Source organism: Sebastes fasciatus, chromosome 3 (genome assembly GCF_043250625.1).
Source record: "Sebastes fasciatus isolate fSebFas1 chromosome 3, fSebFas1.pri, whole genome shotgun sequence".
NCBI lineage: Eukaryota > Metazoa > Chordata > Actinopteri > Perciformes > Sebastidae > Sebastes > Sebastes fasciatus.
Window position 1 is genome coordinate 39,538,875 of NC_133797.1, and position 15,966 is coordinate 39,554,840.

Sequence of the window (15,966 nt, forward strand, 5' to 3'; positions counted from 1 at the left end):
TATTCCATACTCAAAATATTTTTCAGTGGCTTGTTTTGCAGCAGTGTGCCATCATTATGCTTGTGCCATGTTCCCAAACAGATGCAGAAACACCATCACCACTTAATCCCACCTCTTCCCGAATTTTCCTTCGTTCCACGCATTTCTGTGGTGGCATTTTCTGCCAAACAAGGCAGACGAGCCCGCTGCGTTTGAGCTCGTTGTGTTTCGAAATGACAGCCACACGCCGCGTTGTTTTGCCCGGAAAGCACCTGACAGATGTCGAATGATGTCGAAACATCTGCCATGCGACTTTTCCTCCAACCTCACCAACTCCTTTTTTGATTTCAAAACTTTCTGTTATTTTTTTTTGAGCCACTTCTGCCTTTCTCCTCCGCCCCTGACTTCCACATCTCATTCCTCTCATTGATAGCTGTCTCACTGTTTCCACAAAACTTGTTGAGCTCCTCCACCTCACCCATACCCTCCTTTTTCGTTTCTGGAATATCCTCCATTAGGGCTCACCTAGTGAGCGAGACCTCCCATCCAGCTGGAGCTACAAGGTGACAGACTATACATCTAAGACTAAAGTGAAATATGTGCAGCTGTGATATTTGCAGCTCCAGTCACATCAATATTTCGTCTTGCTTGGCCCGACAGTGTAGAAGTGTCTGATTTACTGTTAGAGGATTTGGGACAGACTGCTGAAGAGGCAAAGTGCAATGTCAGCAGTCCTAAATACTGTAACTGAAATTTAAAGAGAGAAAACAGACGTTTCCTCTCAGTTAGAGTACAGTCAGCAAAATGTCAACATAAAAGCTGGTTAACTGCACAAAGACACTCTGATTTTGTTGCTGCTGATTCATCGTTCCAAAGACCATGAAGCATAATTACAATGTGGATGTGTTCGTAGACAGTCCAGTGTTGGGGATTTCTACTACTGCCAGAAAAGTAGTAGACTCGCTTTCCGTTTAATCGCCTTTAATTTCCCCTCCTCTCCTCATTTCCTTTTTTTATTCCTCCCCTTGTCTTTTCTTTCCCTCTTCATTTTGAACATGACTCTTCTCATATTGGGGTTTAAGAGCTGTTGCTTGTATTTCTTGCCTCCTTTCATCTTTTGGATTTAACACCTCTCTCCCTGAATCACACACCTCTCATTCTCCCACATTTATTACTTTCATTTTTGGCTTTCAGATGTCTCCTCTTCCTCTTTCTCCTCTCTTCTCCTCTCATCATCTCTCCTATCCTCTCCTCTCCTCTCCTCTCCTTTCCTCTCCTATCCTCTCCTCTCGTCATCTCTCCTCTCCTGATTCCTTTCCTCTCCCCTCCTCTCCTCTCCTGATTCCTCTTCTCTCCTCTCCTCTCCTCTCCTGATTCATCTCTTCTCCTAATTCCTCTCCTCTCCTCTCCTGATTCATCTCTTCTCCTAATTCCTCTCCTCTCCTCTCCTCTCCTCTCCTCTCCTCTCCTCTCCTCTCCTCTCCTCTCCTCTCCTCTCCTCTCCTCTCCTCTCCTCTCCTCTCCTCTCCTCTCCTCTCCTCTCCTCTCCTCTCCTCTCCTCTCCTCTCCTCTCCTCTCCTCTCCTCTCCTCTCCTCTCCTCTCCTCTCCTTTCCTCTCCTCTCCTCTCCATTCCTCTCCTCTCCTCTCCTCTCCTCTCCTCTCCTCTCCTCTCCTCTCCTCTCCTCTCCTCTCCTCTCCTGATTCCTTTCCTCTCCCCTCCTCTCCTCTCCTGATTCCTCTTCTCTCCTCTCCTCTCCTCTCCTGATTCCTCTCCTCTCCTCTCCTCTCCTCTCCTCTCCTCTCCTCTCCTCTCCTCTCCTCTCCTCTCCTCTCCTCTGCTGACATGAAAATGAAATACCTGTTTGAGAAGCTAAATGATAAATCTGAATATCAAAGTGTGTGTGTGCGTCCGGCCACACTACCTATGTGTGATTCTACATGTCCGTCTCCCTTCATCTCCCCAGGTGGTGTCCATGGGTCTGTACCTGGGGGAGAAAGCCTATCTGAGGAGCAGCTGGAACATTCTCGATGGTTTCCTCGTATTCGTGTCTCTGATTGACATCGTGGTGTCGATGGCGGGCGGGGCTAAGATCCTGGGGGTTCTCCGTGTTCTCAGGTTGCTCAGGACGCTACGCCCCCTCAGGTTAGGAGGTCATGTGTTCTGTTTTTCATATCTGTCTGTTAATGGTATAGTGTGTAGGATTTGGCGGCATCTAGTGGTGAGGTTGCAGACAACTAAGTACTTTCCAAGACTGCGGTAACGTGAGCCGCCGAGTGTTAAACTGCGGTAACGCCGTTCACCTCGCTCAGAGGCCATCCTTACTATGATAACACGACTTTAGGAGCAACAGAATTCAGATGGCGGCAGGCGGTTTAGCACTCTGTAGCTCACGTTACCGCAGTTTCACAAGCGTGTCGGAGAACTACGGTGGCTTTCAGGTAACCAAATCGTGAAAGTCTCTCTCTTTGGTTTGTCCGTTCTGGGCTACCGTAGAAACATGGCGGTGCAACATGAAGGACTCTGTGAAGAGGATCAGCTCCCTCTGTAGATATGAAGGGCTCATTCTAAGCTAACAAAAACACAACAATTCATAGTTTCAGGTGATTATACACTAATGCAAACATAGTTATGAATATTAAATCCCATTTATAATAATAGATCACCCAAAATGCTACACACTGTTCTGTTAAAGCAGCAGAGCTTAGCTTAGCATTAAGATGGGAAATAGCACCTGCTCTCACAGCAGTTGCTAGGCGACCAGTTGAGACTCCAGTTACTGGTCCCAGCCAAGGAAAAAATCCAGCACATAACCCCCCATAAAATTATAATTTTTTACATTTGGGCTTTTATACGGATTAAACAAACAAGCTATAACATGATGATTAGTGAGCTTTAAACAGATTTAGTTACCGTCAGACGGAGCCAGGGCTTTTTCCCCTTTTTCAGCCAGTGTTTGTGCTAAGCTAATTGGCTACCCCACAAAGCAAATAAGCATATTTCCCAATATGTCAAATTATTCCCTTACTGTTGCATTCATACCAAGAGTGAAGCAAATTATCGCCTCACTGTAGTCGCGTGAGTTGGACCGCCGGTATCATTTGTTTTCATTTGCGGAGAGGAGAAGGAGCTTGACTCCACAGATACCAATAACTTTTCTTTCCGACATTTTCGCCATCAACCATGGAAGAAATAACCACTGCTGCTGCGTTGTACATATTGTGGGAGTCCCAGATATGTCAGAAAACCAAAACCCTTTGTGTATAGGTTCATAACATCACTTTTGCATATCTGCAATAAACAGATCAAAAGGATGCTAACATAACTCCACAATGATGCAGATTTGTAAAAAGTCTGAATTCATGCTTTGTCAGGTCTATCTTTAAGACGACAAGGAAACAACTTTTAAAATGCTTGTTTTCTGAATGGAGTTTGCATCGAATGACGCAAATTTTGCAAAAAGATTGCTTCGCTCTTGGTATGAAAGTGCCGTTAGAGTGTCATTACTTCGGAAAGCAGTGCATACAAGAGGCACTTACAGAATGTACTCTGTAGTAAACAATTACATATATTAGAAAGAATAAAAATGATTACATATTTTGGTCAAAATCAATGTTTCTGCTGTCTTGGATTTAGTAATGTTGTTCTAAACATATTACAGCATTTATTACATATGGTTCAAGACAGTCTTTCCAAACCTTTGTGGCTCATAAGGGAAGGTCAACTTGCCCCCACTAGACACATGTTACATACAGGATGTTTATGAGTAGCAATTCAAGCAAAAGAAAAGCAACAACTTAAAGAGGTAAAATTGTTCATTAATTAATTGAAAACCGAAAATCTGAGAATTGTATGAAAAAACAAAACTGATTTTGTTAAGGCTGCTATGAAATTGTCTTTCTGATTTCCTGTTCCATTAATCATTTCATGACAGTCAAGATTTATTTCGTGACCCTCCCCCATCTTGGGGGCTCCCGACCCTGCTTTAAGAAATGTTTTTAACTATTTAGTGGCTAACATTACCTGACAGAGCAGTTAAGAAAGGAGCTGAGATGGAAGAGAGGGTTCAGAGAGCTCAAATTACATTCAACTAAGGTCGTTTTAGCTCTGAATGAATTCATTACCACAACTGCACCAGCAATCTTGTACAGACAGATCTCTCTTTCTTTAAGCTGTTGATACTGCATCATGAGCGTCATTTTAAAAACCAATTAAAACTGAACTTGTAAGAGGGGAAATGTCGGAACGTCTACTTGATTTAATTGAATTTTTCCGACTTTAAAAACAAACCGTGTCTTCTGCGTCTCTCCCTCGGTCCTCCAGGGTGATCAGCAGAGCTCCAGGGCTGAAGCTGGTAGTCGAGACCCTCATCACGTCTCTCAAGCCCATCGGCAACATCGTCCTCATCTGCTGCGCCTTCTTCATCATCTTTGGTATTCTTGGCGTTCAGGTAAACACCATCTAATATGGATTCATATGTTCTCCGCCGTACAATTTAGATTTTTTTGTGTCCGTCTTTTATTAATCAGGGGACCTCACAAGCCTTTGACAATCTATGAGGACTTCTTTTAATTGGACCTGAGGTGATCAAACTATTGCAGATATATTACGACCTAACATAGCGACCCCTCTGCTCACCACGGCCCTATTAAGATTTTATTCACGGGAATTTAAGTAGGTCATGGTAGAGCTCACAATTGTGCTCTTAACTTCAGTCCAGAGCAAAAAGTAAAACCGAGAGATGAATCATTAAACATGTGGACTGTGGAGGACATGAGATGGAACTGTGTGGCCCTGTTTGCACCCACAATGAGAGCACGTTCTTACAGCATGGCTGAGGAGGCTAATTAGAGCAGCATCCAACAGGAAGAGGTGTAACGCTAACATAGTTTAAAAGACCAAGTTTTGCTCTGCACCTATCCCTGCACATGAGTCACATAATGATCCACAACCTCATCTATCATTTACATCCTTTTGGGATTTGGGATCAATAACGTACATCTATCTATCTATCTACAAGCAAAAAAGGCATCATACATTTTAACTCGTTCTTCTCCCAACTCATTAATTACCGCCGCTTGGTCAGTGCCCCTCGGCGTCTGATACTGACACACCGAGGCGCCCTTTAACGTTTGTATGAGACGCACCAGGCTTTCAGCTAACTCCAATGTAAACCCATCCACGTCACTATTAGACAGTCAGAGCAACTGAAGAGAAAACAAACAAACAAACAAACACAGGACTTTCACCCGTCTGTCCATCTCTCGTGTGAAACGATGTTGACTTATTTTACCTTACTTTTGGTACGTAACTTCCACACATACGCCAACATACGCCAGTTACGTAACAAACGTACTTATTTCAACCCAAACTATGATCTTTTTTTAAGCCTAACCAAGTAGGGTTTTTTTGCGTAGGTAATCTCTATAAACAGATTTTGCATTAATACATTAGAGGCAGGGTTGACGATGTTCTCCAGTAAACACTATTTGTTCTATTGGTTGAAATGGTCTTTACACCCCGACAGCGATCCATTACTGATGAGCTCTGAAAAAGGACCGGAAAAGAGCCGTCATCTGTAGCTGCTGTAATCCTGTAAAAACGTCTACCAATCACTGCCTCGAGGTCCGCTTGGAAAGAACCAATCAGATGCCTCCCTGCCTCCCTGCTCGTACTCTACCCTTGGCGTGCACCAGCCTGAACTCAAAGCGCGTCACCGCCGCAAGTTTCCTGGAGAATGGAAGAGAAAACAGGCAGAACGCATCGGCCGAAATGCAATCTTGGAACCCGTTGGCTATCATCTGCCGATGATTTAACTTTTTACTGGTTTGAAATTAGTTTGTAAACTGGCTACTTGTGCAACAATCCTTTTGTACACGCCGACTCTCAACTCAAACTCCAGTCTCGCATCTTAAGTTGCTAATCAGACTGTAAACAGAGTAAACATGAGCAGCACACGGAGAAGGAAGTCTTGGCCCGGATATCCGCTGGCTACACCGGAACCCCAGAAATCTTGCCCCCAGTGGCGTATCCGTCACCAGACCGCTGGCCATTGGGTTCCAAGATTGTTACGGAAGTAAACCAAAAACTAAGTAAACCTACGTTGGAAGTTTATTTTGAAAAGAGACTGTATGCATGTTACAAGTGGAAACGTATATGCCGTCCCTGACACGTCCAAAACTGATATTAGAGGGGTACCTAGAGCGTCAGAGTTTGAAGCGTAGGGCCACTGACCCAGCGGAGGTATTTAATGAGTGTTGTACCTTTTGGGATTAAGTAGTGAGACTTTGGGACTCAAGAGCACAGACAGAGTTAGTCCCAAAAGTTTGTATTAACATTCAAACAAGCTCTATACTCTCTCCATGAACAGAACATATTATTTCTACACAAAAACAAAGGAAAACAATTAATTTCCTTTCCTTCACTGTCCCGTCAGAAATGGCTGATGCACAACAGGCTATGTCATTAGTATTCTATATTTTTTTTTATCCTATTTACAGGCGAGTTCATAAGTCTTGCAAACGTACAGCTGACTTGGCTTTCCTTGTTTTTTTCATTTCATCAGTGCAGTCCCGCATTCCCTTTTGCTTCTAGTTGTCAATCCCACGCTGCTCTTCCCCACATAATCTCACATTATTATTATTCCTGCATCTGCCGTTATGCATTATTTTACTCACTCCCCTCTTTGATGTGTTCAATATGATTGAGAATTAAAAACATTTTCTCTCGAGAGGGAAACCGCACTGTTCATATCAAGTGCTTCACTTAGGCTTCATCCGAGCACTAATTATGAAAAGTACTTCAAAAGCTGCATGGCAGGAAGCGGGTACACACCAGTGTTGTCATGACTTCATCAAAATGCATCTTTGTGCACCGCTGCTGTCTCTCACTTTTCCTTCTCTCTGTGTGTGTGTGTGTGTGTGTGTGTGTGTCTTTTCCTTCTCAGCTCTTCAAAGGGAAGTTCTACTACTGTGTGGGTTTCGATGTGAAGAACATCACTAACAAGTCCGACTGTCTGGCTGCCAACTATCGATGGGTTCACCACAAATACAACTTTGACAACCTTGGACAGGTACAAGAGAGAAGAAAAGACATCCCTGACTCCCCGTCTGAATTGTTTTGAACACATTCACGTCAACACAAACAATGGTGCACATAAAAGTGGTAATAGTAATTAACACATTTCTACTATACTAGCCAAGAAGAATAACTCAAATGATATAACTATGATAGTAAACTGCACATAGACAATTACAAAAGGAATGCTTCTAAAAACGATTTTAAAAATCCAGGTATAACTTCAAATATGAATGTAAAAAGATATTGAACATGATATTTTGATACATTGGGAAAGGTAGTGTTGAATTAAGCCCTATTATAGCACACTAACAAACAACGTCGTCACAGCTGACATAATTATCTCTATTATATTACTGAATATCATAATACAATCAATTAAACATGTTTTCTGCTCTAAACAGTGGGTGGTAAAAGTCCTCCGGCACACAAGGGAGGGTTTGAAATTCAGCAGCTTGTTTGGAAGAAATAAACAAAGAAGTTCATTGCTAAAATAACGAATATAATAATAATGAATTAACAAGCAAGCAGACTAAGTAAGAGAGTGATACTGTAGATTAATGCTCAGCTACACAATGTTCAGATTAAAATATTTAATCGCAGTTAATCACATGATTCTCCATAGTTAATCACGATTAATTGCACAATTTATATCTGCCCGAAATGTACCTTAAAGGGAGATTTGTCAAATATTTAATACTCTTATCAACATGGGAGTGGGCAAATATGCTGCTTTATGAGAATGTATGTATATTTTTATTATTGGAAATCAATCAGCAACACAAAACAATAACAGATATTGTCCAGAAACCCTCACAGGTACTGCATTTAGCATAAAACAATATGCTTGAATCATAACATGGCAAACTGCAGCCCAACAGGCAACAACAGCTGTCAGTGTGTCAGTGTGCTGACTTGACTATGACTTGCCCCAAACTGCATGTGATTATCATAAAGTGGGCATGTCTGTAAAGGGGAGACTCGTGGGTACCCATAGAACCCATTTACATTCACATATCTTGATATTAATCAATAATCAGCAGCAGTAGTTTAGAACTAAGTCAAGTTGTATGTGTTTGTGTTGTGTGTGTGTGTGTGTGTGTGTGTGTGTGTGTGTGTGTGTGTGTGTCTCCTCCAGGCTCTAATGTCCCTGTTTGTGTTGGCCTCAAAAGACGGCTGGGTCAACATCATGTACCATGGACTGGACGCAGTGGGGATAGACCAGCAGGTGATAACAGACGCATACTGCAGACATATACAACACTGGTACAAACGTGTGTCATTATACTGACGCAGACATTTCTTCATTCTTCCATTTTCCAACACATATTTGGATCCAGTTTGCCGTTACAAAAACTAAGCAAAGTAGCCCACATGCTTAGATGTCCAACAACATCCTCCAGGTCTTTCTAGGGAATCCCACGCGTTCTGATGAAATCCATCTTTCTGGTCACCCCGGGATCTCCACCCAGTTGGATGTGCCCACAACTCCTCCACAAGGAGGCTTCCTGATCAGATCGCCAGCTAGCTCCAATAGAAAAATATCCAGTCTCCACCTTATAGATGAACTAAAACAGGATGGTCCCCTTCAAGACCCTGCTTCAAATGTTATCAGCCGATTTAAAGGGCGTTATCAGTGGTTATCAGCCCGTTAGATATAGGTTATGCTGTATCCACACTGAGAACGCGTCGGGTGTTCACACCAGCTGCGTTTCTGCTGCTACTGCCAGCCCTTTCTTTCTACATAGAGTTTGCCTTTTAATGGCCATTTCATTTCATTATAAATATCATTTATATTTATTTTAGACAGAGAAAGGTTGAGAAACGTAATCCAAGTCACTGCATGTTCTAGAACACTGTCCTGCAAATATTTCAGAAAAAAGCCTTGTGTTAATAAATGAAGGAATTCTGTCCACGCTTCATTTTTTTTCATCTCTGTAACATATTCTACAGATACAGACATAAAAAATGTAGTAATGTTGCTGATATGATGTTAATATGAGACACGCGTCTCACGCGGGCAGTGTGGCTGCTCTAACCTGTTAACACGGACGCCGAAATAGAAAACTACAGGTAACGCAGCCGCCAGGCGTTCCTGACGTTCCCAGTGTGGCCGAGGCTTTACATGGGGCCTGCTACACCTACTAGTAGGTTCAGAAGGCCATTATCATGTATTCACATGGTTGATATGATACGAATACAAGAAGACAAAGTTAAGCGGCGACCTCTAGTGGCTGTAGTAATTATGACAGGAGCAAAGGAGGAAATCAGGTGACGCAGGGCAACAATGTCCTTATAGGGAGGAGGTCGGGGTTGGATGGGTCCAACATACAAGACTTTCACCCAGGAGACCACCGTTAAGTTACATTATTAAGTTACATTATTAATTTACATACATAACGGGACTTAACGTTCGTAACGTAACAAACATAGGACTTATTTAACCCAAATCACGATCTCTTCAGAGATAGTTAGGATGCAAAATACAGTCGTGCCACTCTAATGCGTAATGCACTGGTTCAGAGAAGCTCAGAATTTCAGCAAACTTCCCTTTAAAAGCACAAATCATGTACACTCTCACACACATGACGTCAAAGTCCGACGACACGATGCAAATCAGTCTTCTGAAGTGGCTTCAAAGTGAACGGTTCCCTTTGGAATTGGTTTTATTTGAAAATCTATTAGGGAATCTATTAAAGAGAGGGCATTATTCTGGATGATTCAGTTTCCCCGCCTCAGGGTGGAACCTCACCGCAGTCCAACATGGCTCTGAATGACTAATCCTATTTGCACTCCACCCTGCGCTTTCAACACTCAACGCTCCTCCAAATTGAAAATCTGACTCTCATCTCCGGTTTTATTGCACCTGAAGTTGATTTTTTGTTTTGTAATGACTTTCCTGCGATGACTACCTCCACACCCAATCATCCCGATCTGTTCTTCACATTGTCTCCCATTTCCTGCCTTTTCTTCTCTTACCCTGTCATCCTTTTTTTTACCAGTATAGCAGCTCCAGGACTTTTGGACAGTACTGGCTGTGGAGTGGCTTGGTTAATTGGAAGACCGTAAGAGGCTTATAGTAGTATTTCAGATGTTCTTCCAAACTGGACAAAATAGATGAGTTCCACTCATTCACTGCTTCTTTAGCAATGAGAAACTAATATAGAATTTTTCAGGAGAAAATAAAACTGATATTTAAAAAGCACCTCTCACATATCACTGTATTTTAGGATAGAATAGACATCTTTATTGTTTGGAAATTTGTCTTTGACTTCACAGACACACACACTTAAAAAGCTTCACAGACATACATATGCTTTAAAGGTCCCATATCGTGCCAATTGTCAGGTTCATACTTGTATTTTGTGTTTCTGCTAGAACATGTTTACATGCTGTAATGTTCAAAAAAAACTTTATTTTCCTCATACTGTCTGCCTGAATATACCTCTGTCTGAAACGCTCCGTTCTAGCGGAATTGCAATGGAATTGCAATGGAATTGCAATGGAATTGTGTTTCTAGGCAACAGTTTGGGTCCATGTTTACGTCCTGTCAGCTGATGTTATTCACATACACTGTAATAGGAAATAAACTGGGACCCATTTAAAATGTTCCTGTTTAAAACCGTGTAATGGTCTATTGTATATTTGTGACATCACAAATGGACAAAAATCTAAACGGCTTGTTTCAAATGCACAATTTCTGAATACGGACTGTGTGTATTTCTCCGTATATTGAGCATTTTGATAGTTTAACAGTATTTATAGAGCACTTAAACCTGCTTTATAATATAAAAGACATGAAAATCTCACTTTTTACAATATGGGACCTTTAAAAGCTTCCTCTGCCATGGGTTAAATTACATGAGATAAAGAAAGACAAACAAATAAGTAAGTAGTAGCCTAAGTGGGCCAAATGGTTGAGATGAAAGAGCTAAAATATTAACAGTTAATCAAATCAAATCATCAAATCAATTTATTTTTGTATAGCGTCAAATCACAACAGAAGTTATCTCAAGACGCTTTATATATAGAGCAGGTCTATGACCGTACACCATAGTTTAGAGACCCAACAGGATCCACCAAGCGCACTGTGGCCAGGAAAAACTCCCCGATTACTGGGAAGAAACCTGGAGCAGAACCGGGCGCAGGGCGGGCGGCCATCTGCCGAGACCGGCTGGGGGGATAGATAGATAGAGAGAGAGTGAGAGAGAGAGAGAGAGAGAGAGAGATAGATAGAGAGATAGAGAAGCAGCCACAATAGCAGTCTAGCAGCTGTAATAGCTAATACAAGTAGGACTGATAACACAAAACCAATAGTGGTGGATGGAAAGAGTGATAATACAACTATCGGAAAGCCAGCACTGTCCAGCATCTCTCCTCAGTACGTCCATGTGTGTTGGTGTGGGACGTCCCTGCGATCGATGCCCGTGCGTTGGTTCCTGCAGCATCAGCATGCTTGCTGGGAGCTCTTGATGTCTTTGGCAGTGACTGAGAAGTGTTATTCTCCAGGCTGCCACATTGTCACTAGGTGTTGGAAATCCCTCGTTAGCATTGGTAGTCCCTCGTACAGACGTAGTTAATTAGGGATGGTAGCAGTTGGTGTCAAGCAGGCACCGACGCGGCAGCAGATGCAGCCACAATACCGGAGACCACCAAGATCCAGGTGAGACCCTGCTCCAAGTGTACCCATGCTCCAGGTATAACCTCGCTCCCGGTGTGATCCCGCTCCACGGTTAGCTGCGAGACAAGGAGGCACAAGGACTCCCGGGAAGGAATGAAGTTAGTAACAACATGGACATGGGACATGAGTATATACAGAAGGAGAGGGGAGCTCAGTGTGTCATAGGAAGTTCCTTATGACAGTGTGTCATAGGAAGTCCCCCGGCAGTCTATGCCTATAGCAGCTTAAGTATAAGCGTTATCAAAGAGGAAAGTCTTTAGCCTACTCTTAAATGTAGAGACGGTGTCTGCCTCCCGGACTGAAACTGGGAGCTGGTTCCAGAGAAGAGGAGCTTGATAGCTGAAGGCTCTTGCTCCCATTCTACTTTTGGAGACTCTAGGAACCTCAAGTAACCCTGCATTCTGTGAGCGCAGTGCTTTAGTGGGGTAGTAGGGTACTATGAGCTCTTTAAGATATGATGGGGCCTGACCGTTTAGCGCTTTGTAGGTGAGGAGGACGACTTTAAAATCTATTCTGGATTTTACAGGCAGCCAGTGCAGAGAAGCTAATACAGGCGTAATATGATCTCTTTTTCTAGTTCTAGTCAGTACACGTGCTGCAGCATTCTGGATCAACTGGAGAGTCTTTAGAGACTTATTGGAGCAGCCTGATAATAAGGAATTGCAGTAATCGAGTCTAGAGGTAACAAATGCATGGACTAATTTTTCTGCATCATTTTGACACAGGATGTGCCTGATCTTCGCAATGTTACGTAGATGAAAGAAGGCAGTCCGTGAGGTTTGTTTTATGTGAGAGTTAAAGGACATATCCTGGTCGAAGACAACTCCCAGGTTCCTTACTCCTTAATACATAGAGTATCTTAAATAGACCTCGTAAAAGAAACAGCAGCAGTCACTCATATCTAATAAAATCAGATGAATAAAAGATCCCTTAAAGATGTTTCTCGTTGCTGTGGGTACCCTGTATCAAATTCATTAAACAGAGGATGTAAAGGGGTCTTGAACTATTAATGTTGTTTTCCTCCTGGTTTGTGTATTGTACAGCTCCACCAGCTATATCTCTGGGTTCCTTATAATCTTCCTGGCAGTGTTAACTATTTTTTGTGAGCTTGCTTTCGCTCCTAGCCCCCACATTTCCATACCAGCATGTGATGTTGTAGGAAATAATACTTTCCACCAGGCTGATGTAAACCATCCTCAGGACTTCTTTGCTCACATCAAAGCTATTTAATTTCCTTAAAAGAAACAACTTCACATTGTCTTCTTAAAAATGTAGTCTGAGAGTTGATTAAAATTTAGTTTATTGTTTAAAATCATTCCTAAATATTTATAATACCTACTCTCTCTACAGCTATCAGTTGTAATTGGCTGACACATTGGTTGCCCGCCCCCTATCGTTGGCAGTAAGCTCCTTAGTCTTGTTAGCGTTTATGAGCAAAGCTCTTGACACCATGTTAGTGGATTGTTGATATCATTAATATAGGAACTCTGTAATACATCGTTACCTTTAAACACTAAACCCACCATCGCCATGTCATCTGCATACGCTCGTTACATGCATAGTGCCCTTTCAAAATAAACTTCCGTTTTCACAGGAAGTTAGGTTTACGCAACACAACCACTTAGTTACGGTTAGGAAACAGTCACGGTTGACGTTAACTTCACTGTCTATTGACTCATGTGACTCACAGGACTGAAGATACTGACGAGTCACGTGACTAAAGACTGACATGACATAATAAGTCAACATTACTTTTAGTTTCACACGGGACACAAACAACGGACTACTGGTTGAAAGTCTTGTGTTTGTTTGACCCATCCACCACCACGCCCTCCCGCCCGCCCTGAAGGGTTACGTAAGTCTATCGAACTACTCTGCATGTTGAAAAATGACACTAAAGGGGTACCCAGTGTGCTCAGAAGTGACACCAAGGGGGTCCATACTGTATGAGACGAGTTAGGAGTGAGAACATGTCGCCTGTGCACACAAACACATAAGTGACTAACTCAAATAGCCTCCACTGAGTGCCATTGACATGCTGTTGTGGGCTTGGAGGGCTCCAGTGGTGGCTGTTGTTACCTTGAGCTTCCTCCAGGCTCCTTCAGTGTTTCTATCCCACTCTGCCTTCTGCAGCTTGTACATCCATTCTCCATTTTTCACTTTACTTCCAGGTTTGTTTTTTCAACTTTTTTCTGTCCGCTCTTCCTCTTTCCAATCACTTACATTTTTTCTCTCTACTTTGGTTTCCTCTATCCATTCTTCATTTTTTTTTCTCTTTTCTTGGTGATATTTCCCCCTGATAATGTCCCTTTCTCCTCTCTGCCTCATCACTCTATTTTCATTTTCTTTCCCGAGCACCCAATTTGACTGTTATCAGGCCATTAAATAGGCATTATCACCATAGATGTGGGTCATTAAGGGGCCTACTACGCCTACTATGTTGTAAAAGTGAAAGTGAAACTTAAAAGCAACACGTTCTAACATGTAAAACTGAATGAAACGTCACATTTTGAACACAAACAAAAAGGCTTCTTTAGGTTTAGGCAACAAAACTACAACTTCTTTAGGTTTAGGCAGTAAAACTACAACTTCTTTGGGGTTTGGCAACAAAACACTGTACACAAGTTTCAGGAAAAACATTGTGTTTCAGGTTAAAATAACTACTAACACAAAGACAACTACACATTGTTGGTTTCACACGGGATGCAAACTCTGATCTCCTGGGTGAAAATCAATGTTTTGTGTCCCATCTATTGTCCCCGACCTCCATCACTTATGGAGTTTCACACCAGGTCTATACCACAGCACCTGACTTCTGTCATAATTACTACGGTCTATAGAGGTTGCTGTTGTGTTCTTGTATATCTTCTTTTGGTGATCTACCATATGAATAGATGACAAAACCTACTAGTGGTTGTAGGCCCCTACTGGCCCACATCTATGGTGCTTATGGTAACTGATAACGCCTATTTAATAGCCTGACAACAGTCTTATCGACTCTCCTGGTAGTCTTCTTCCAGTCCTCTCTCTTTTCTTGTATAGTTCCTTGTCTCATCTCTTTTTTCCCCACTCTCCCCACTCTCTCTTGTTCCCTCCAGCCGTCGATCAACAACAGCCCATGGATGCTGCTCTACTTCATCTCCTTCCTCTTGATCGTCAGCTTCTTCGTCCTCAACATGTTCGTAGGCGTAGTGGTGGAGAACTTCCACAAGTGTCGCCAGCACCAGGAGGTGGAGGAGGCCAAGCGGCGGGAGGAGAAACGCCAGCGTCGCATGGAGAAGAAGAGGAGAAGTAAGGCCTGGGGGCGGGGGGAAGCAGAGGGGAGGGAGAGGGAGAATGAGAATGATGTTTGGAGAAAAAATGAGGTGGGAACATGGCAGGGAGGAGTAGAGGCTTTGAAGTTCAGGAAGGAGAGATGAAAAATACATGAAGAGGAAGAGAAGGATTTGGAATAGAAATCGGGGTGAAATGAAAAAAAATGAATGTAGCGTTGGGAGAGCAGGAAAGGAAGAGGCTGTGAAAAGGAGGATGGATGGAAAGAGTCAAGGGGAATATGGATAGATGGGAGCGAGGAAGACAGATGGACACATACACCTCCTGGGATAGGAAGAGGAGCGGAGGGAGGACTGGATGATGGAGTGATGGGAGTCCCTTAGGAAAAGAGGAGTATAGGGGATCAATAAACAAATAGAAGAAAAGTGGAGGGTTGTCAATGGATTAAAATAGTTAATTGCGATTAATCACACATTTTTTATCTGTTCAAAATGTACTTTAAAGGGAGATTCATCAAGTATTTAATACTCTTATCAACATGGGAGTGGACAAATATGCTAATTTATGCAAATGTGTGTATATATTTATTACTTGAAATCAATTAACAACACAAAACAGTGACAGATATTGTCCAGAAACCCTCACAGGTACTGCATTTAGCATAGAAAATAATGATTATCATAAAGTGGGCATGTCTGTAAAGGGCAGACTCGTGGGTACCCATCGAACTCATTTTCATTCACATCTGGAGGTCATCTGGAGTTCAGAGGTCAAGGGACCCCTTTGAAAATGACCATGCCAGTTTTTTCTCGCCACAATTTAGCATATTTTTGGAGCGTTATTTAACCTCCTTCACTTCAATGGTTGGTACCAATGGATTTCTTAGGTTTTGTAGTTTCACATGATGTCAGTATCTTCACTCTAGCTTTAAAACTGAGACCGCTACAACCTAAAAGT

The 15,966-nt window shown here is 42.5% G+C and overlaps 1 protein-coding gene across 3 annotated transcripts in view; it reads left to right on the forward strand.

The window, feature by feature from the left end:
• Positions 1–15,966, forward strand: part of LOC141765072 (voltage-dependent T-type calcium channel subunit alpha-1I-like) — a 169,172-nt gene that overhangs the window by 100,539 nt on the left and 52,667 nt on the right. For all 3 annotated transcript variants that reach the window (XM_074630923.1, XM_074630924.1, XM_074630926.1), the window contains 5 exons: positions 1,945–2,123; positions 4,302–4,428; positions 6,925–7,050; positions 8,194–8,283; positions 14,835–15,027. In XM_074630923.1, coding sequence (XP_074487024.1) covers positions 1,945–2,123; positions 4,302–4,428; positions 6,925–7,050; positions 8,194–8,283; positions 14,835–15,027 — 715 coding nt within the window. The remainder of the gene's footprint in view (positions 1–1,944; positions 2,124–4,301; positions 4,429–6,924; positions 7,051–8,193; positions 8,284–14,834; positions 15,028–15,966) is intronic.